The sequence below is a fragment of the Notolabrus celidotus genome, chromosome 4 (genome assembly GCF_009762535.1).
Source record: "Notolabrus celidotus isolate fNotCel1 chromosome 4, fNotCel1.pri, whole genome shotgun sequence".
NCBI lineage: Eukaryota > Metazoa > Chordata > Actinopteri > Labriformes > Labridae > Notolabrus > Notolabrus celidotus.
The window spans coordinates 39,680,813-39,703,381 of record NC_048275.1 but is presented as its reverse complement, the minus strand read 5'-3'; the positions used below and the strand labels follow the sequence as shown (position 1 = coordinate 39,703,381).

Sequence of the window (22,569 nt, the reverse complement as noted above, 5' to 3'; positions counted from 1 at the left end):
GGGTAATAGGGCACTATGAGCTCTTTAAGATACGAGGGTGCCTGATTTTTAAGGGCTTTGTAGGTTAAAAGAAGGATTTTAAATTCTATTCTACATTTTATTGGGAGTCAGTGTAGAGAAGCTAACACTGGAGAGATGTGCTCCCTCTTCCTAGTTTTAGTCAATACTCGGGCTGCAGCGTTTTGAACTAGCTGAAGAATCTTTAGAGACTTATTGGGGCAGCCTGATAAGAGGGAGTTACAGTAATCTAACCTGGAGGTAACAAATGCATGGACTAGTTTTTCTGCGTCACTCTGAGATAGGAAGTGTCTAATTTTAGAAATATTGCGCAAGTGAAAATAGGCTGACCTTGAGATTTGCTGAATTTGGGACTTGAAGGATAAATCTTCATCAAATAGGACTCCTAGATTCCTAGCCGAGGTGCTGGATGCCAGACTAATGCCGTCTAAGGTACTTATATTATTAGAAAAAGTCTCTCTGAGGTGTTTGGGGCCGATAACAATCACTTCAGTTTTTCCTGAGTTTAGCAGTAAGAAATTTCTGGTCATCCAGGTCTTTATGTCTTTAAGACAAGCAACTAATTTAGATAACTGATTGGTTTCTTCTGGCTTCACTGATAGATAGAGCTGAGTGTCATCAGCATAACAATGAAAATTAATTCAGTGTTTCCTCATAATGTTACCTAGAGGAAGCATATATACGGTGACAAGAATTGGTCCTAGCACTGATCCTTGTGGAACTCCCTGACTAACCCTGGTCTGCACTGAGGACTTTTCATTTACGTGAACAAATTGAGATCGATCTGTTAGGTACGATTTAAACCAAGCTAAAGCAGTTCCTGTAATGCCAATTAGTCGCTCTAATCTCTGTAACAGGATTTGATGGTCAATCGTATGGAATGCAGCGCTAAGATCTAATAAAACAAGTACGGAGAGAAGACCACTGTCTGAGGCCATTAGTAGATCATTGGTTACTTTCAAGTCCTCAAATAAACTGTTGCTCTTAAGAAAGTCCCAGAGCTGAACTGACACCACTTTCTCCAGGATTTTAGAGATAAAGGGGAGGTTAGATATCGCTCTATAGTAGATAAGGAGCCTGAATCAAGAGTGGGCTTTTTAAGGAGAGGTTTAATTACAGCTACTTTCAATGATTGAGGTAGCCTGTCAGTAAAGACATATTAATCCATCACTCCATCTCTCCATTATCCACCCATCATCAATCACTCCATCTCTCCATCCTTACACCAACAAGATGTTCCTCAACAAGAGCTCTCTGAAAGAGACAGACCAACATTTAAAATACATATTCCAGGGCTCCATCCCTCCATCATCCACCCTTCATCCATAACTCAATCACTCCATCTCTCCATCATCCAACCTTCATCCATCACTCCATCTCTCCATTCTTACACCAACAAGATGTTCATCAACAAGAGCTCTCTGGGTGCATCTCAAAGCTCTAAACGTCCATCCTCGCGTCTCTTCCTCGCGTCTCTTCCTCGCGTCTTAGTCCCGCCCACCAGAGATGCGAGGAAATGAAACCAGAGGAGAGAGGAGATTTGTATTTAGAGAAATGAGACGTCCTCTCCTCCGGAGCGTCACGTGAAGCGACGTCGGTTTGTGATGACGGCTTTAACAGCTGTTTGTGTCTGCACACATGTTCACTGTAATAACTCTGATCAATATAAACAGTGACAGAGCTCTGTCTCTGTGTTTACATGTTTAACACAAACTTGCACATGAAGGGAATCATCATCAGAATCAATCAAACTTTACTGTCAGACTTCCCTTCATGAAGAAAACGAGAACAAACAGGGAAACTAACAGGAGGAATAACTGATCATTGATATATATTCTATCAATGATGTTAGACTCTATTACTCTATTTCATTAGACAGTGAATCTGACAAAAACAATCAGATATAACATAATCCATCCTCTGTTATATTGAATCTATGATTTTGCGATCAGTATTTTGTTTTTAAAATTCACATCAAACACTTTTCAATCTCAGCTCATCACAAACAGACTGTTTAGAAACCGACATGTGTTTATGATCTGTTTCAGGGCACCCTTAATGACTGTTTTAAGGTCCGTCTTTTCTCTGTTATTAAACTCAGCTGATGTTAAGTTTCGGTTAAGTCCGAGCCGCTGCAGCGTCCAATCAGTGAGTGATATTCGATAAGGGGGCGTGTCTGTCAGAGAAAAGACTTCCGCAAAGTCTGCTCTCGTGTTTCCTCGATTATCCCTCCTCGGATCAGTCTCCTCGCTCCTCTCTCCTCTCTCCTCCAGCAGCGTTTAGAGCTTTGGGACGCAAGTTAAAATGGCGCGTCAGTAAGTACTTCCGGTTCGACCGAGGAGCGAGGAGACTGCAGTTTAGAGCTTTGAGATGCACCCTCTGTAAGAGACAGACCGACATTTAAAATACATGTTCCAGGCCTCCATACCTCCATCATCCACCCTTCATCCATCACTCCATCTCCCATCACTCCATCTCTCCATCATCCAACCTTCATCCATCATTCCATCTCTCCATTCTTACACCAACAAGATGTTCCTCAACAAGAGCTCTCTGTAAGAGACAGACCAACATTTGAAATACATGTTCCAGGCCCCCATCCCTCCATCATCCACCCCTCATCCATAACTCAATCACTCCATCTCTCCATCATCCAACCTTCATCCATCACTCCATCTCTCCATCCTTACACTGACAAGATGTTCCTCCACAAGAGCTCTCTGTAAGAGACAGACAAACATTTAAAATACATGTTCCAGGGCTCCATCCCTCCATCATCCACCCTTCATCCATCAATCCATAACTCAATCACTCCATCTCTCCATTATCCACGCATCATCCACCTCTCCATCTCTCAATCATCTATTACTCCATCTCTCCATCATCCACCCATCATCCATCACTCCATCCCTCCATCATCCACCCATCATCCCTCCATCCTCTGAGCTGAAGGAGGACAGACATGTTTCCCTTGTTTTCCTTCTTTGCCGTCTCAACATTTCTGTGAACAATTGTTCACTCTTAAGTTTAAAAAGAAAGGGATGGTCTCAGAAATATACGACCTCATTCTTGACCACTGTGATCAGTCCAACACCAAAACTAGACTGGCTTGGCAGGCAGAGTTGGGACTTCATCAAAGTGAGGAGTGTTGGGAGGATGTTGTAAGAGCAGAGCTGTGTGCTGGCGTATGAGTTGCGCGTACGCAAAGTTACTCTCTCTTCAGAACAGGAGAGAGTGCAGGTGGAGGAGACTGACTACGCCAGTGAAATAGGGCGACTTTCAACCACAATGTCTACTACAGTGCCGGTGTTAGAGGGAGCATTAAAACAGAGCACTCGCATGAACGCGACCAGATGAAATTCTTACTCGCACACGCTGAAAAAAAGGTTGCATATGCGACCATTTTGGTCGCAGTCTCGAGCCCTGAAGAGGGATGCGTACTGTCGCCTCTTGTGCGCATCTTACTCTCATTCACTTTTCAGTAGAGGTAGGAGACAAATGTGACAGGTGTTCAAGCTCAAATTGTCACTCAAGTCATATGTTCTTTCACTGTCCACACCTTCCACACTGCTGGCTAGACGCCGTTTACTTTCACAGTGGAATTCTCCCAACCCTCCATCTTTTGCCCAGTGGTTACAGGATATAGTCTCTTTCTAAAACTTGAGAAAATGAAATACTCTCTCTCTCTCTCTCGAGGAAACACTGACAAGTTCTTTCACGAATGGCAACCCTTTCTAGCACACGTTAGAGATCTGCAGGCTCTGCCGGACTGAGAGGTGCCTTATTTCTTTCATTATTACTGTATTCCCACATTTCTGCTGCTGAGCTGGGCTGGGGAGGGAGGAAGGGGTTCTTTGAGACTGGTATCTTTGTATAGTAAATGTGCAGGTGATTCTGTATTTATGGACCACTACAGGTATATAATTATGCACATGTATGCACGTTGTTTCTCCTGTCAGGAGTGTTGTTTTCCAAGTCTCATTATTATGTGTTTTTCTTTTCTGCATTTAAATGAAAAATTAAAAAATGTAAACAGACATGTCAACAGAGATGTTCCTGCAGAAGTCCCGTTTTAGAACTGGACCCTGAATGAAAATGTTCAGTTTGATGTGAACTCATCAAACAAGATCAGAGTCTGTTACCATGGACCAGATACATCATCTTTAAATCAATAACATCGTTGTTGTTGTGAGGGAAAGTTCACGCTTGTGAACTACACAAGGGACTACATGAGCTCCTGTCTGTAGTCTGACTCTGGTGGAGTTTAGAACTCTCCCACCTGAGAAGCTGAATGATGTTTCACTGAGACTCTGCTTTAACTCCCATCAGAGAAGCTGTTCATGGACGTTCTGTCAGTCAGCTGTAGTATATGAGTCGTGTTGTAAAATGATAAGTTCTGATAGGATGTCAGGTTTGATAAAAGCATCCCGGGTCTAACGTGTATCACACTCTGTCACCTGACCTTTGAGAGCCAAACTGCATTCTGGGAAACTGTGAAGAACTAAACTATTGCTGGATTGAAGAGGAATGATCAATACAGGATATGATCAGTGGATTCAGCCCAGTCATTCCAAGTCTGCATGAATACATGAACCTGTATTCTCACACTCACCTGTACACGGCAGGGTAGGGGGGGGCATACATGTACCTGTCCTCCAAAGCCCCGCCCCCCCAGCAGAGCAGATAGTTGGCCATGTTGGCTTGGCTCCGCCCACTCTCACAGCCGGCCTGTGATGTCACAGGCCAAGAGTAGCCGCCAATCAACCCACATCCACACTCATGGGAGGCGTCACCACGGTGAGACAAGTGACATAATCCACGTTATGGTGATGACATCATAATGACATCATCAGTTTCCAGCTCTCCCTCCGTCTGCCTGAGTGATCCCTCCTCCTCCTCCTCCTCCTCCTCCAGCAGCAGCAGCAGCAGCAGCGTCTCCTCCTCTCTAATCCGGCTGTTTTCAGTCCTCCTCTCTCGTTCTCTTTTCCTCCCTGCCGCTCTGTCAGCTCCTTCCTCCCCTTCTTCTTCCTCCTTCTCGTCCTCTTCCTCCCCTCTTCGTCTCAGACCGTAAACCTCTCGACGCCTGGATTCCTCTCCACAACTTCACGGTACAACTTTCTGTGTCTGCAGCTCCCGGTCGGATCCTCTCCCCGCTCCCTCCCCTCTCGTCCATCAGCTGGGTTCTTTTCCTCCAGTGAGGGGGGAGGAGGTTTGTGTTTCCTCCCCTGATTGACCCGGGATGCCCCTCCTCCTCCTCCTCCTCCTCCTCCTCCTCCTCCTCCTCCTCTCCCCCTCTCCCCCCTCCCTCTGTCCTCTCCTTCCCCTCTTCCTCTCTTTGTCTCCTCTCTCTCTGCGTGGACGCTCCTGAAGTTAGTCTCAGAGTCTTGGAGCGGCTCAATAAACTCTGTTTGGAGGATTTGGATGTGTTGACAGAGAGACCGGGACTCGGTTTAGCTCCAACATGCTGTTAAAACTGAGAGACGTGTGAGTCCGGCTGGGATCACAGTTTGGGTTTCTGTGGCTTTGTTAAAAAGCTGAGCAGCTCAACCTCCTGTCTGTGTTTCTGTCTGTATGTTCACATTTCACCGGCGTGCTCCTGTCAGTGTGAAACAGTCTTTATATACCACACAGTTCATCCATCAGGGTCTGTCTATGAGACGTGGAGTCTTCATATGTCTCTACCGAGCCCCTTCATCGCTGAAGGTACTCTGAGCTTCAAAGAAGGACGAGCAGCACTGGGAATAATCCCTGGACTCAGAGAAACATAAACTTCAGGACGTCTTCTCACTTAAATACCAGCAGCACCAGCTGAGAAGTAAGCAGGTCAAAGGTCAGAGGTCAGAGCCCAGACAGCAGATGGAAAAGATCCTTCACACAGAGAGGAGGAGGGGAAGGGAGAGGAGGAGGAGGAGGAGGAGTTTGACTGAAGAGATGTCAGCATGTTTTCTGAGAGTGTCTCTGGTCTCTGGTTTTCGGACCGGAGTGAGCTCTTTTTCTATCCCGTCTTTGGGACTCTGGCTGAATGAATCCATCTGGAATTTCCCTCTATAGGCTAATAAAGCGTGTGTGTGTGTGTGTGTGGTTTGGCTGTATTTTGTCCTGGAACAATAAAGTTTGTGTTTGAATTTGAATTCTTTGCGTCCACACCCAGCTCAGAGACGAAGACCAGAGGAAACCAGAGACCTCCTCCAAACACACACACACACACACACTCACACACACACAAACACACACACACACAAATCAAACACACAGAGAGGGAGAGAGAGAGAGAGAGAGAGAGAGAGAGAGAGAGAGAGAGAGAGGGAGAGAGAGAAACCTCCTCCAGCTGCAGCAGTAATGATAAGTGACTGTGTCAGAGCAGGGACATTTTACGATAACAAAAAAACTCTAAAATACTGAACTACGCAACAGCTGTTAGCTCGGACTGAGATCTCCACGTATCCTCAAAACATCACATCTAATTGTTTCCACTGAACGTTACCTCTGAACGTTACCTCTGAACGTTCCCTCTGAAAGTTCCCTCTGAACGTTACCTCTGAACGTTACCTCTGAAAGTTCCCTCTGAAAGTTCCCTCTGAACGTTACCTCTGAACGTTACCTCTGAACGTACCCTCTAAATGTTACCTCTGAACGTTCCCTCTGAATGTTCCCTCTGAAAGTTCCCTCTGAATGTCACCTCTGAACGTTAACTCTGAATGTTGCCTCTGAAAGTTCCCTCTGAATGTTCCCTCTGAATGTTCCCTCTGAATGTTCCCTCTGAACGTTACCTCTGAAAGTTCCCTCTGAATGTTACCTCTGAACGTTAACTCTGAAAGTTCCCTTTGAACTTTACCTCTGAAAGTTCCCTCTGAATGTTCCCTCTGAACGTTACCTCTGAAAGTTCCCTCTGAATGTTACCTCTGAACGTTAACTCTGAAAGATCCCTTTGAACTTTACCTCTGAAAGTTCCCTCGGAATGTTACCTCTGAATGTTACCTCTGAACGTTCCCTCTGAATGTTCCCTCTGAACGTTACCTCTGAAAGTTCCCGCTGAATGTCACCGCTGAACGTTCTCTCTTAATGTTACCTCTGAAAGTTCCCTCTGAATGTTACCTCTGAACGTACCCTCTAAACGTTAACTCTGAATGTTCCCTCTGAAAGTTCCCTCTGAATGTTCCCTCTGAATGTTCCCTCTGAACGTTACCTCTGAAAGTTCCCTCTGAATGTTACCTCTGAATGTTAACTCTGAAAGATCCCTTTGAACTTTACCTCTGAAAGTTCCCTCTGAACGTTACCTCTGAACGTACCCTCTAAACGTTAACTCTGAATGTTCCCTCTGAACGTTACCTCTGAATGTTCCCTCTGAACGTTACCTCTGAATGTTCCCTCTGAAAGTTCCCTCTGAACGTTACCTCTGAACGTTCCCTCTGAATGTTCCCTCTGAACGTACCCTCTGAATTTTCCCTCTGAAAGTTCCCTCTGAACGTTACCTCTGAGCGTTCTCTCTGAATGTTCCCTCTGAACGTTACCTCTGAAAGTTCCATCTGAATGTTCCCTCTAAACGTTAACTCTGAAAGTTCCCTCGGAATGTTACCTCTGAATGTTACCTCTGAACGTTACCTCTGAAAGTTCCCGCTGAATTTCACCGCTGAACGTTCTCTCTTAATGTTACCTCTGAAAGTTCCCTCTGAACGTTACCTCTGAACGTACCCTCTAAACGTTAACTCTGAATGTTCCCTCTGAAAGTTCCCTCTGAACGTTACCTCTGAACGTTCCCTCTGAATGTTCCCTCTGAACGTACCCTCTGAATGTTCCCTCTGAAAGTTCCCTCTGAACGTTACCTCTGAACGTTACCTCTGAACGTACCCTCTAAACGTTACCTCTGAATGTTCCCTCTGAATGTCACCTCTGAACGTACCCTCTGAATGTTCCCTCTGAAAGTTCCCTCTGAATGTCACCTCTGAACGTTCTCTCTGAATGTTCCCTCTGAACGTTCCCTCTGAACGTTACCTCTGAACGTACCCTCTAAACGTTAACTCTGAACGTTCCCTCTGAATCTTCCCTCTGAAAGTTCCCTCTGAACGTTACCTCTGAACGTTAACTCTGAAAGATCCCTTTGAACTTTACCTCTGAAAGTTCCCGCTGAATGTCACCGCTGAACGTTCTCTCTTAATGTTACCTCTGAAAGTTCCCTCTGAACGTTACCTCTGAACGTACCCTCTAAACGTTAACTCTGAATGTTCCCTCTGAAAGTTCCCTCTGAACGTTACCTCTGAAAGTTACCTCTGAATGTTCCCTCTGAACGTACCCTCTGAATGTTCCCTCTGAACGTACCCTCTCAATGTTCCCTCTGAACGTACCCTCTAAACGTTACCTCTGAATGTTCCCTCTGAACGTTACCTCTGAATGTTCCCTCTGAACGTACCCTCTGAATGTTCCCTCTGAAAGTTCCCTCTGAACGTTACCTCTGAACGTTACCTCTGAACGTTACCTCTGAAAGATCCCGCTGAATGTCACCGCTGAACGTTCTCTCTTAATGTTACCTCTGAACGTTACCTCTGAACGTTACCTCTGAATGTTCCCTCTGAACGTACCCTCTGAATGTTCCCTCTGAAAGTTCCCTCTGAACGTTACCTCTGAACGTTACCTCTGAACGTACCCTCTAAACGTTACCTCTGAATGTTCCCTCTGAAAGTTCCCTCTGAATGTCACCTCTGAACGTACCCTCTGAATGTTCCCTCTGAAAGTTCCCTCTGAATGTCACCTCTGAACGTTCTCTCTGAATGTTCCCTCTGAAAGTTCCCTCTGAACGTTACCTCTGAACGTACCCTCTAAACGTTAACTCTGAACGTTCCCTCTGAATGTTCCCTCTGAAAGTTCCCTCTGAACGTTACCTCTGAACGTTAACTCTGAAAGATCCCTTTGAACTTTACCTCTGAAAGTTCCCGCTGAATGTCACCGCTGAACGTTCTCTCTTAATGTTACCTCTGAAAGTTCCCTCTGAACGTTACCTCTGAACGTACCCTCTAAACGTTAACTCTGAATGTTCCCTCTGAAAGTTCCCTCTGAACGTTACCTCTGAAAGTTACCTCTGAATGTTCCCTCTGAACGTACCCTCTGAATGTTCCCTCTGAACGTACCCTCTCAATGTTCCCTCTGAACGTACCCTCTAAACGTTACCTCTGAATGTTCCCTCTGAACGTTCCCTCTGAATGTTCCCTCTGAACGTACCCTCTGAATGTTCCCTCTGAAAGTTCCCTCTGAAAGTTCCCTCTGAACGTTACCTCTGAACGTTACCTCTGAACGTTAACTCTGAAAGTTCCCGCTGAATGTCACCGCTGAACGTTCTCTCTTAATGTTACCTCTGAAAGTTCCCTCTGAACGTTACCTCTGAACGTACCCTCTAAACGTTAACTCTGAATGTTCCCTCTGAAAGTTCCCTCTGAACGTTACCTCTGAACGTTACCTCTGAATGTTCCCTCTGAACGTACCCTCTGAATGTTCCCTCTGAAAGTTCCCTCTGAACGTTACCTCTGAACGTTACCTCTGAACGTACCCTCTAAACGTTACCTCTGAATGTTCCCTCTGAAAGTTCCCTCTGAATGTCACCTCTGAACGTACCCTCTGAATGTTCCCTCTGAAAGTTCCCTCTGAATGTCACCTCTGAACGTTCTCTCTGAATGTTCCCTCTGAAAGTTCCCTCTGAACGTTACCTCTGAACGTACCCTCTAAACGTTAACTCTGAACGTTCCCTCTGAATGTTCCCTCTGAAAGTTCCCTCTGAACGTTACCTCTGAACGTTAACTCTGAAAGATCCCTTTGAACTTTACCTCTGAAAGTTCCCGCTGAATGTCACCGCTGAACGTTCTCTCTTAATGTTACCTCTGAAAGTTCCCTCTGAACGTTACCTCTGAACGTACCCTCTAAACGTTAACTCTGAATGTTCCCTCTGAAAGTTCCCTCTGAACGTTACCTCTGAAAGTTACCTCTGAATGTTCCCTCTGAACGTACCCTCTGAATGTTCCCTCTGAACGTACCCTCTCAATGTTCCCTCTGAACGTACCCTCTAAACGTTACCTCTGAATGTTCCCTCTGAACGTTACCTCTGAATGTTCCCTCTGAACGTTACCTCTGAATGTTCCCTCTGAATGTTCCCTCTGAACGTACCCTCTGAATGTTCCCTCTGAAAGTTCCCTCTGAACGTCACCTCTGAACGTTACCTCTGAATGTTCCCTCTGAAAGTTCCCTCTGAATGTCACCTCTGAACGTACCCTCTGAATGTTCCCTCTGAAAGTTCCCTCTGAATGTCACCTCTGAAGGTTCTCTCTGAATGTTCCCTCTGAATGTTACCTCTGAAAGTTCCCTCTGAATGTTCCCTCTGAACGTTCACTCTGAAAGATCCCTTTGAACTTTACCTCTGAAAGTTCCCTCGGAATGTTACCTCTGAATGTTACCTCTGAACGTTCCCTCTGAATGTTACCTCTGAACGTTACCTCTGAAAGTTCCCTCTGTACATCACCTCTGAACGTTATTACTGAACGTTCCCTCTGAAAGATGTCATGATAACAGCTCTTGAGGACATCCATCTTCCTCAGGTTTATATTGACATCATTAAAGATGTGTATTCAGGTTCATGTATCCAGGTGATTCGTGGTATACAGCTCACAGACCCCATTCCTCTTCAGATAGGCATTAAAACTGTCTGTCCATGGGGCGCTGTAAACTTTGTTATAGCCATGAACCATTGGTTTAAGTGGTTCTGTAGCTGTGCATCCACCAACAATTTACCCCTAACCCCGTCCAGGGTTATGCGGATGACGTGCAGATCACTTCCCATCATGAGGCAGTTATTAACAACATGCTCACCAGAAACAACTCTTTTGGCAGTGGTCTGGATCAGTGAAAGAGTCAAAGTATGCAGTGTTTAATGAAAGGAGGAGCAGGGGGAACCGCTGGTATCACTCAAAATCAGACACCATGCCTGTATTCACAAGCAGCAATAAACCCCTCAGAGTCTACTCACGTCACCAGACATACTCATACCTGGGCCATAAGTTCAATGTGGCAGATGAGTGGAAGGATCAGGTAGATGACATCATCACTGAGTACTCCAACAGGCTGGCTCGTATCCATATGATCACCTGACACTGCTTATGAAACTAGAGCTTTAGCATTGGCTAAAGTACGACATCTCTTCTCCAATGAACACATTCCCCGAAAGACTCTGTCTGCACCATGGGACTGATCAAATCACTGAGACCATGCCCCACATGGTTGCCATGTGGGCAGAGGGCTGTACATCCTCTGGCATGACAGGATGGTGGACATGATAGCAGAGGAGAGCTCATCTAAATCTTCCATGACCCTGTTTAAAACCTGTTCAGTGAAACCCAGCATGTTGAGCCTGTGTAATGATAAATCAATGTTTGCTCACATTTCTGCACACCCGATGTTGTTGAGGTCAGAGAGAGCAGTAGTAAGGGGCTTCTGCTGGAAGTTCTCCTACTGGAGGTTCTCCTACTGGAGGTTCTCCTACTGGAGGTTCTCCTAATTTCCCACTGAAAATTTCCTCTGAGAGATATCTCTGAACTTTCCCAATGAACACTTCCGCTGAATGTTCCCTCTGAACAGTTCTTCTGGAAGTAACCTCTGAACGTTCCATCTGAGTGTTCCCTCTGAGATTTACTTCGGAATGTTCCCTCTGAATGTTCCCTCTGAACATTTCCACTGAACATTTCCTCTGAGAGATACCTCTGAATGTTCACAATGAACATTTCAACTGAATGTTCCCTCTGAACGTTCACAATGAACATTTCCTCTGAGAGATACCTCTGAATGTTCACAATGAACATTTCCACTGAATGTTCCCTCTGAACATTTCTTCTGCAAGCAACCTCTGAACGTTACCTCTGAACGTTACCTCTGAAAGTTACTTCTGAATGTTACCTCAAGGCGTTCCCTCTGAATGTTTTCCACTGAACATTCCTTCTGAAAGTTAATTCTGAACGTTCCCTTTAAACCTTCCCTTTGAATTATCCCTCTGAAAATTATTTTATGAAAGTTCCAATTGAAAGTTCCCTCTGAATGTTCTCACTGGACATTACATATGAAAGTTAATTCTGAACGTTACCTTTAAACATTCTGTCTGAATGTTCCCTCTGAACAATCTGTCTGAATGTTACCTCTGAACATTCCATCTGAACGTTCCCTCTAAATGTTCCCACTAAACATTCCCTCTGAAAATTATTTTTAAAAAGTTCCCATTGAAACTTCCCTCTGAATGTTCCCATAGAACATTACTTCTGAAAGTGAATTATGAACATTCCCTTTAAACATTCCCTCTGAATTTTCCCTGTCTGAATGTTACCTCTGAACGTTCCCCCTGAATGTTCCCTCTGAACGTTCCCTGTGAATGTTCCCACTGAACATTCCTTCTGAAAGTTAATTTCAGACGTTCCTTTTAAAGATTCCCTCGTAATGTTTTCTCTGAATATTCCCTCTGAACGTTACTCCTGAATGTTGCTTTTAAACATTCCCTCTGAACGTTCCCACTGAACATTCCCTTCTGAAAGTTAATTCTGAATGTTCCATTTAAACGTTCCATGTAAATTTTCCCTCTGAATGTTCCCTCTGAAAATTATTTTAGGAAAGCTCCCAATGAAAGTTCCTTCTGAATGTTCCCACTGAACATTCCTTCTGAAAGTCAATTCTGAACGCTCCTTTTAAAAATTCCCTCTGAAAGTTTTCTCTGAATATTCCATCTGACAGTTAGTCCTGAATGTTGCCTCTTAACGTTCCCTCTAAATGTACCCTCTGAATGTTCCCTCTCAACGTTACTTCTGAAAGTTCCATGTGAACATGCTGTCTGAACATTGATGACCAGTGTGTCAGAGAGCTCGCCGAGCCTCTCTGTTCCTGGACCTTAAGAGGAGAAAGGTCCCTCTGGCCCACGGGTCGGACCCCAGCTTACTGAGCTTCAGGAGGAAACCCAGTAGGAAGCTGGAAAGCAGATCTCCTGGCTTCGGGGTGTGTGTATGTGTGTGTGTGTGTGTGTGTGTGTGTGTTTGTGTGTGTGTGTGTGTGTGTGTGTGTGTGTGTGTGTGTGTGTGTGTGTGTGTTTGTGTGTGTATGCACTGAAGCAAAATCACAGTAAGGTAGCAGGAAGTGGAATCTCTGGAGGAGTGTGAGTGGAAGCTGAGGTGTGTGTTGACCTGTGTTTGTCTCTTGTTCTCTCTAGAGAGGCATCTGGGTTGGGGACTGCTGCCCTGCTGCCTGTCATTGGGGGATTCACATGCTTTGGTTGTGTTATGTGTGTTCATTTAGTCTTTAGTTCCTCCTTGGTTCATTCTTTCATTCATCATCTTTAGTAATGATCCCATGTTCGGGTTGTTGAAGGTGTTTTCAGTGGTTTATTTGGGTCATGTTGTGGATGGTTGTCAGCCCCATAGGGCCCTCAGAGTGGGGCATAACAGGCTGGAGGCTGTATGTGTGTGTATGGGGATGAGAATGGACTCCCCTGAGGGAAATATCTCACTATCTAATCTCACTTTTCAAACTGACGCTGTCTCTTGAACCTCTGACTCATCACATGCACGTCGTCAGTACACAGACTTCAACTTCACTGTGAGCACACCTCTTCCTCGCTGTTCTAATGCTGTGTCTTGGTGCAACGCTGCCACCTGTAGGTCAGTGGACTACCATAAAACCAGTTATCCAGGTCAATTATCCTCACCCTCCTATTACCTGTTCAGACTAATGTACCAGGAACACACAACAACAACACACCTAGATTATAACCACACACAGCGACAGTCACAGCTCTGAGGGTCACAGCTCTGAGGGTCTCAGCTCTGAGGGTCACAGCTCTGAGGGTCTCAGCTCTGAGGGTCTCAGCTCTGAGGGTCTCAGCTCGTACACTGTGTTAAATCAGAGATGAGGATTCAGACACACCTCCACCATCTTCAGGACACTCACAGAGCATCCTCCATAGAACGACCCAACACAGAATGAACAACAGGAACCAGAACCATCTTTGGACCTGAACCGCAGACTCACCGGGGGTTGCTGTTGAGGGACGGGACCGAGCTCGCCTTACGGAAGCCGTCTTTGAGGATGGAGCGGCGCCACGTCTCTTTCTCTGACTTGGATCTAACTGGAGGTCCAGAGTCGTCTTTGGAGCCCCCGCGGAGCCCAGGGCCGGAGGTGCTGAGGGCGAATGAGGAGCGGGACCGCTCCGAGGGGACGGACGGCTCAGGTCGGGCAAGCGGAGCGAAGCTCAGCTCCATGATCTGCTTGGCACTGTCACAGATCTGACTCTAAGCACACAGACACACAGACACAGACACAGACACAGACACAGACACAGACACACACACACACACACACACACACACACACACACACACACACACACACACACACACACAAACGGATTACCTTCTGCTGTCAGAGAGCATGTAGTCCTGTGACTCTGGGGGTCGTACCTACCTGGATCTCTGGGGTGAGGGTGGGCAGGTCGAAGGTGAACACAGACGTGGAACCAGAGGTCAGGAGGTCCACGCTGTCCAGGCTGCTGTACGACGTGCCTTTGGCTCGGTGAGACTCCATGATGTTTTCAAAATGGCGGCTGAACGAGTCGAGGTTGCTCTCTGAGGGTCGGCGTGGGCTGCCAAGGGAGATGGGAGACTTAAGACCGCCATGATTGTTTGAAGAGGCGTCTGAGGACCTGTTGGGAAACAGACACAGAGCCGTGAACCCTCTGTAGACCTGCAGACTGAGATAAGATCTTAAAGTTTGAGATCTGACCCCTTCAGCAGCAGACCGAACACCTCGTCCTCCTCTCTGTTCGCTCTCTGTCTCTGTCGGTCTCCCAGCATCCGCACACTGGCCCAGCTCACAACTCCCTCCTCCTCCTCCTCCTCCTCCTCCTCCTCCTGCCCATCCTCCCCTTCCTCGTCCTCCCTCCCTCCACCTGTCCCGGGTCTTGGAGAGGCGTTAGCAGGGCTGTAGTTGGAGTTTCCTATAACGCTGCGGTTACTCCCAAAGGCCGAGTCCACCTCGCCGTCCTCGGCGGCCTCTGCCTCTGCCTCCGCCCGCATCACCTTCAGAGTAACGACAGTGTTTATAATCTCATAACCTTTATATTCAACATTAAACTTCACCAGGTTAGACACTTCACATCACCTCGTCCAGGTCTGTCTCCCTGTAGCACCTCAGAGGGACGGCGTCCAGGTCCGTCTCAGAGTACTTGATGGTTTTGCGGATGATGCCCGTCTTAGGGGTGGAGCCTCTGGTTTGGGGGGTCACTAGGTCCACCTCGACCTTCCGCACCTGGTGATGAGATAACTTCTGCCCCTGGCTGACCTGCCCCCTCCTCTGGTTTGTGGTTTTCAGGTGGAGGGAGGAGGGGGGCGGGGGGCTGGGCGAGCTGCTGGACGGGGGCGAGGAGGATGGACGGTCTGCAGAGGGAGAAATTATGAGATTTGATGATGTCATAAAGGTGTGTGCAGTATCTCCATGGATTAATGTCCTCCATAATTCAATCCTTATCCAGAGAAACAGTTTAACATGAAGCTGTGAAGACTGGAAGACAGAGGACAGCTGGGGGGACGCTGAAGAGATGGAGGTATGTAGGATGAGGTAGGTAAAAGAGAGGGAGGTATAATAATACATGAGCATGCTCAGACGGAACTGCACACTGACTGTGGTCACTGCAAACACTGACATCCTGTCACCAGGACTTCATTTCCAGGTATACTATAAAGAGAGACGTGAGACACACAGCACTGTGAGGGGACATTAAGACAGGAGAGGTTAGGACAGGGGACATTAGGACAGGGAAAGTAGGGACAGGGGAATTAAGGACAGGGGACATTAAGACAGGGGAGGTCAGGACAGGGAACATTAGGAAAGGGGATGTTAGGAAAGGGGATGTTAGGAAAGGGGATGTTAGGAAAGGGGGTGTTAGGAAAGGGGACGTTAGGAAAGGGGACGTTAGGACATCAACTCCGGCTCAGTCGATGGTTAACATCATGGAAACCAGGTAAGCAGTCCTAACTTGTACCTGCGTGTCTTTTCGTGCAGTGACTCTCCCCCGTCACTCCTCCAAACAGGAACTCCCACTTTGCCTGTGCAATCTTTTGTGAACGTGAAGACGGAGTGGATGCTGAGCCGCTGTCTGACTGTGAGGGGAGGACAGAGAAGACATGTCTTTGAGTTATTTCTGATGCTTATCACTGTGAGGTCACTTCAAATCATGCAGACTGCTCAGAATGGATGTGTCAGGTGTGCATTGTTGACAAGGTCAATGTCAAATGTGACATGAAGATGCATGCTTCAGCTCTGCAGACGGATCTCTCAAAGTACCTTACAGATACATTTAGAGATCTAACGCTCACACACACACACACACACACGCGCGCGCGCGCACACAAACATACATACATACATACATACATACATACATACATACATATACGCACGCGCGCGCGCACACACACACACACACACACACACACACACACACGCGCGCGCACACAAACATACATACATACATACATACATACATACATACATACATACATACATATACGCACGCGCGCGCGCACACACACACACACACACACACACACACACACACACACACACACACACACACACACACACACACACACACACACACACACTGAACCACACCCTTCTCCTATTCCCCTCAGCAGACCTGAATCCCTGAGCCGGTGTCGGCTGTGTCGTGGCTGGACTGGCTGGATGTCTCAGGAGACAGTGTGTCGATCCTGTCTGGCTGTAAGCTGTCTCCTAGACTTCCCGTTACTCCACTGGAGCTTTGAGAGGAAGACCCAGCCCCCCCACTGTGGTCCTGAATGTCCTCACTCATATCTTTGAATATGACTGGTCTCTGGTCCCTCTGAACTGACTCCTTCATCCCTTGTTCTCCTCCTGCCGTCCTCTGCCAGTCGTCTTTGCTGGGACTGTAAACTCCAACTATTTGCCTTCTGTAATGTTCTTGGAGTACATCCCTGTCCTGGACTGTCCCGGCCTCCCTCCACTCCTGGTGCCTGGAGGTCCAGCTCACAGGCTTTGCCTCCGTGCTTTGGCTGGATAGAAGTCTCCTGCAGAGTTCAGGGCTGTCTCTGGCTGATCCATAAAACAGGTGATCATATCTCTGCCTTTGCTCCATGCCTGGAGGTTTACGTTCACCTGTGTACTGAGGTGGCTGGCAGCGGTGTGGGGTTGACGTGTTCTCAGTACCCAATGCACCTTTTGGCTGCCGTGGATCTAAGACCGGGGACTGAGAGGTGGATGCACGGTGCAGTCGAGCCGGCAGGGCGGGGGACGCTGGTGAAGAAAGGACCTTCTGGGGTAAGAGAGGAGAGATGCGTCCCGCTCTGGTCTGAGGTACTGTTCTGTCAGGTTTCCATCTAGGGGTTTGGTTGTCAGCCTGCAGAGACTCGGGGGAGCTCCGCACATAAAGAGTGGCGGAGGGTTGTGACTCCATGCGGAGTGACACTCCTATCTTTGGACTCTCTGATTGCAGGGACTCGGTGTGGGAAGGTGTCGGAGAAGGAGAGCGCCTCTCTGAAAAGACGGTGGACAGTTTGGCAGCCTCTGTGGCTAACCTGCAGGCTACTTCAGCGTTTGAGGATGGCGAGAAGCTTCTCCTGGTGCTGATGGGACTGACAGCGTCGCTGGCTCTGCTGCTGCAGAGGGAGGACTTGTGGTGGGTCTTACTGGATGAGTTTTCATGAGCTCTGTAGTGAGCACTGTCTTTAGCACTATGGCTGGGGTTGGGGGTGTTGGAGCTGAAACATTTATTCAAACTGTATGGAGCGTCCACACTGGCTGGGTAGGCTGCTCTGGGATGATAGCTGTTGGGGTACATGTTAGCTGGGAGCTCATGCTGGATGTCAGTGGGTCTCCCTGCAGGTAAAGGTGGGTGAAATTTACTGGACAACCTTGGGCTCTCTTCCCCGGTCCATGGCCCCTGCTGGCTCAGAGGCCGACTGTGACAGCGAGGGTTTGAGGTTGGGAAGTACCCGGTTTGGGCACTGAGGTGGTCAGAGGCAGGACTCCTGGGTAGTCCATTTACTAAACCATGGCAGGCCCCCTTGTCCAGCTCCATTAGCTGGGTCTTGGACGGTAGGGTCAGGGTGCCGCGAGGCAGGACTGGGGACCCCCCCCAGGACCGGCAACGGGGGGACTGGTAGTGCCGTGGCAGGGTTGGGCTGCCGTTCTCGATACAGTGACCAGAAAATTTCCTCCTGAGCTCTGGAGAGCCAAAGTCCTCCAAGGCTCTGTAGGTTGCATCTCTGGCGACTGCGTCCATGGTAGACCTGTGGATGCAGGGCGAGGTTCCAGGGAACGGATTCTGAGCGGGATAGGGATTACTGGGGTAAGGATCGCCCTGCCTTGGCTGACAGCTGTACCACACTGGGTCACTCAGTCTCTTGCGGAGATGGGGAGGCAGCAGCTGACCCTCCAATCTGTTCAAAGGATTGTCTAACTCACTTTGGCACACAGAGGCACGGCGGCTGTGAACATTCACTTTCTCTATGTAGCCAAAGGTCACCACGGATGTCTTCCCCTCCTCGTCCTCTACCCCGGGGAGTTCAGACGACCTGCTGTGGCGTGAGGGCGTGGAGGGCACAGTCAGCCGGTCAGAGTAGGTGGAGGATGGAGAGATGAGAACCCTTCTCCTGTAAGGATCTGTGTCAGAGGGATGGCTGCGTCCAAGTGAGTCAGGCCGGCCTGGATGAGTCCCTGGTGACAAGACCTTGACTATCTGACCAAACCTGTCATAGAAGACATCGTGGCGGTGGACCTGGGTGGGAGAACCTGTAGCATCAGGTTCCTTGAGTTGGAAGCTGACCGAGTGTCTGGGGGAGGACTTTGTGGAGGGTAAGCTGTGGCTCCCAGCTCTGGCCTGGTGCTGAAAGATGGGAGAGAGATCTTGACTGGACCGCAGATAGCTTCTGTGGGAGTGAGGGAGGACATCAGGGCCCTGAAGCGTCAGCCGACCATCATCTCTTCTACCTGAGACCTTCCCCTCCTCCTCAGGCACAGACCTCACCTCCAGGTACAGATGGAGGACCTTACCTGCCTCTGACATGCTGTCACCTGTATGTCCTGGTCTTTATTTTATGGCAGACCTTCACTGTTTGAGCCGCGGCAACCTGTTGCCGTCTGTTAAAGTCTCAGACTACTGCAGGTCGGAACGGGACCGGGTCTGCTCTTCGTGTGCTCTTCATGTCTTCAGCCTGCAACAAGAAGATCAAGAGACAACGTCAGTATTACAGAGGACTAAACGTAGACATGTTAACCTCAATCATACTGTAAGTCTCTTCACCTTCCTAAATCCTGCTTTAAATAACCCAGAGAACAGAAAAAACTGACTGTTACAGAAAGTAAACAATGACAGCACGTAAAGAAAACTCAGTTGTAGCTTCTCAGAACTACAGTCCAGAGGTGAATCTGCTCTGTTTGGGCTGTGCATGAGTTGATTTCACATTTCTGGAGCTCTCAGGGAACAGCCCATGCTTTCAGTAGAAGTGCTGAACATTCAGAGTATCGCCTGTCCAATGAGCACTGACTAACACATCTGCTCGTGTTCAGAGTGAGTGAGTTTGTCTATAACACTGTTACTAATTCAGTGTCCTGTTTAATTGCCTGCATTATGTGACGTACTGTAATACTCAGTTTAACAAACACGAACTCAAAAAAGTCGCCAAGATCAATCCATCAGCACCATATCTTGACCCAAATATATATAAGTAACTTTGTCAACTACAAAAACTCCAATTTACAGCTTATCCGGTCCAAGTTCATCCACACACACACACACACACACACACACACACACACACACACACACACACACACACACACACACACACACACACACACACACACACACACACACACACACACACACACACACAGTACAGAAGGTGGTAACACAGAAAGACAAGCTCAAGTTTGTCAGAGGAACTTCAGTCATCCTTGTCCTTCATAGATTCAACAATACATTACATCTCTATGAAGACCCTCGGAACCTCCTCGAGACCACAGAATCCCCTTTATATCCCAAAATGATCCCTGAGACCTGTTAGAGAACAAAGACGACTCAAAGGCCTCTAAGAAAATACCACAGGAAGGGGCCACAGAAACCTCTTCAAACCTAAGAGCTGCCAGAAGACCCCTAAGATCTCCCAAATGAAGACGAGAAACTGACAGAGAATTCTAACGCTCGGATAACTCCACCAAGCAGCAACCTCCGGTCTCAAAATATGAAGTCCATGCAGAAGTGTTATAAACTGCAGTTCATCAAGCATCCACTTCTAGGCTGGCTGCAGAAACACCACAAACCACATACACACCCATTCAAAGAGACGATCTTTACACCAGAAATAAACATGTTAACAGCCTGGTTCAAAAAATGGCTTGGCTCTACGTAGCTCATCTCTCTATCAGCACACACTGGACAGGGGGTGAATATTTTTCTAGCGCGACAGTTCAGAAGATATTAAGATTAGAAGTTTTTGCCCAAAAAAGGATATGACTGACTTGACTGACAGGCATGACTGACTTGACTGACTAACCAACACATAGCTGTTGGCTAGGTGGCTCAAACCCCGCCTCTTTAACTCACATCAAGTTAGGTTGAGTTTAGCATTACCAACATTGCTGCTGCCGCTGATTAGATAGATAGATAGATCTTTATTTGTCCTTAATAAGGAAATTTGTTGCCACCGTCTGTATAGGAATACATGTATAAACACAATAAACAATAAACATCCACCCAGCCTCACAGCAATGGTGCACCTCATCCCACATATACATATGTACACACCGGACACATATAAACACACCGGACACATTACAATGGCATTCTGTTTAGCAGTGCAATGGCTGATGGGACAAAGCTTCTGCCAAACCGGGCTCGCCTACAGTAAGGGGATCTGTATCTGCGACCGGAGGGGAGTAGTGTGAAGACTGAGTAGAGGGGGTGTTGGGGGTCCAGTGTTATAGTGCGTGCTCTGCGTATGATGGCTCTGTTGTTGAGGTCAGACAGATTGGGTGTGGGGAGGCGGATGATTTTGGTGGCAGTGTTTGTGGATTGGCTTCAAAACAGCGCTCAGGAACAGATGAGTGACATCACGGAGACTACGTCCATTATTTATACAGTCTATGAACTCCACCAAACAGCAGGAGAGCCATACACACACACAGCCAGCTCTGATGCTACACATCAACATGCCGTCTCTGTCACTGCCTCTAAGGGGGGATCAGAGGCGGAAGGACTGGACCCCACCATCACACTTATGTGTGTTACACATTACCTACCAGACAGAACAAGGGTGTGAATATTCTACATTCAAATATCAGCATGTCAGAATGTTAGATCTCTGAGCAGGGTCTGATGGTGTTCGTCTTTCTAACAACGCTGTGTGTGATTGGAAGTATTCACAGTCTCAGTGGGAGGAGCAGAGCACGCTGAAGCTATATCACACCAGTCACATGATGTAAACATCATGGCCCCGCCCACTCACTCACAGCTCACCTGCTGAGTTCTCACATCAGCTGAACTGAGCGCAGGTGTGAACAGAGCTCTGGAGTCCAGAAACATAGAGGTAGAAATGATCTCTGACCATGGTCTGAGGTTCTTCAGGTTTTTGAGGTGACCTGTAGCAGCAGTGAGAAGGCTCTGGTTGTCTTTAGCAGGTTAAAGGTCAGCCCGTTTTAGAGCTCCTTTAGGATGTGGTTTTGGTTCTGGAGGAGTTAAACTGAGCATACTGAGGTTCTTTATGATGCTCCGTTGGTCCTTAAAGATGCAGTAACCACAGAAGAGAATAAAGAAACTCTTCGTGGAGAGAGAGGGTCATACAGTAAAGAGCCCAGAGACTGATCTGGTGTTCATGTAGACCCATCCTCAGTTATGTTGGTCCTTTGAGATCAACAGAGAAGTGATCTGTGATGTTAAAGGGTTAAAGGGATCAGTTACAGTTGTCTGTCTGTTTCTCATGTTCATGTGGGAGATCTTAGGTTTGAAGAGTTCTCTGTGGCCCCTTCCTATGTTTTTTTCCCAAGGCCTTTGGGACAGTCTTTGTGTTCTCTAACAGGTCTCAGGGATCACTCTGGGATGTAAAGGGGGTTCTGGGGGTCTTCATAGAGATGTGTTTTATGTGATTTGATGTGATTCTATGGAGGACGAGGATGACACTCTGTATCTTACCTAACACACCTGAGGTTCTCTTTCAATTGTTACCACCTGGGTGTTCATCCTCTTACAGGGTCATGTGTCATGGTAATTACAGGTCCATTCATGTCATGGGCCACGGTCCAACATGCCCTGAGGGACACACTGGCTGCAGACGTTCAGAGACATATGTGCGTTTGATTTGTCTAATAATAGATGAGGAAAAGCAGCTTGGAGGTAAAGCTGAGAACAGCCCTCTGAAGAGGAGTCTGATCGGCATGTTTACCTCCAAAACTCTCCACAACCCACAGAACATCACTCTGTACAAAGTTACATTACACCCAGGAGCAAGTTTA

The 22,569-nt window shown here is 47.4% G+C and overlaps 1 protein-coding gene across 2 annotated transcripts in view; it reads right to left on the bottom strand.

The window, feature by feature from the left end:
- psda (pleckstrin and Sec7 domain containing a) overlaps positions 1 to 17,770 on the bottom strand; it is a 59,193-nt gene extending 41,423 nt beyond the window's left edge. For both annotated transcript variants that reach the window (XR_004630975.1, XM_034681566.1), the window contains exons 1-6: positions 16,721 to 17,770; positions 16,064 to 16,181; positions 15,184 to 15,458; positions 14,806 to 15,101; positions 14,488 to 14,725; positions 14,056 to 14,315 (exon numbers count right to left, since the gene is read on the bottom strand). Coding sequence is in view for 1 of the 2 variants with exons in the window: in XM_034681566.1 (XP_034537457.1) it covers positions 14,056 to 14,315; positions 14,488 to 14,725; positions 14,806 to 15,101; positions 15,184 to 15,458; positions 16,064 to 16,181; positions 16,721 to 17,515 (1,982 nt within the window). In the remaining variant the exon portion in view is untranslated. The remainder of the gene's footprint in view (positions 1 to 14,055; positions 14,316 to 14,487; positions 14,726 to 14,805; positions 15,102 to 15,183; positions 15,459 to 16,063; positions 16,182 to 16,720) is intronic.
- Between the last annotated feature and the right edge of the window lie 4,799 nt (positions 17,771 to 22,569).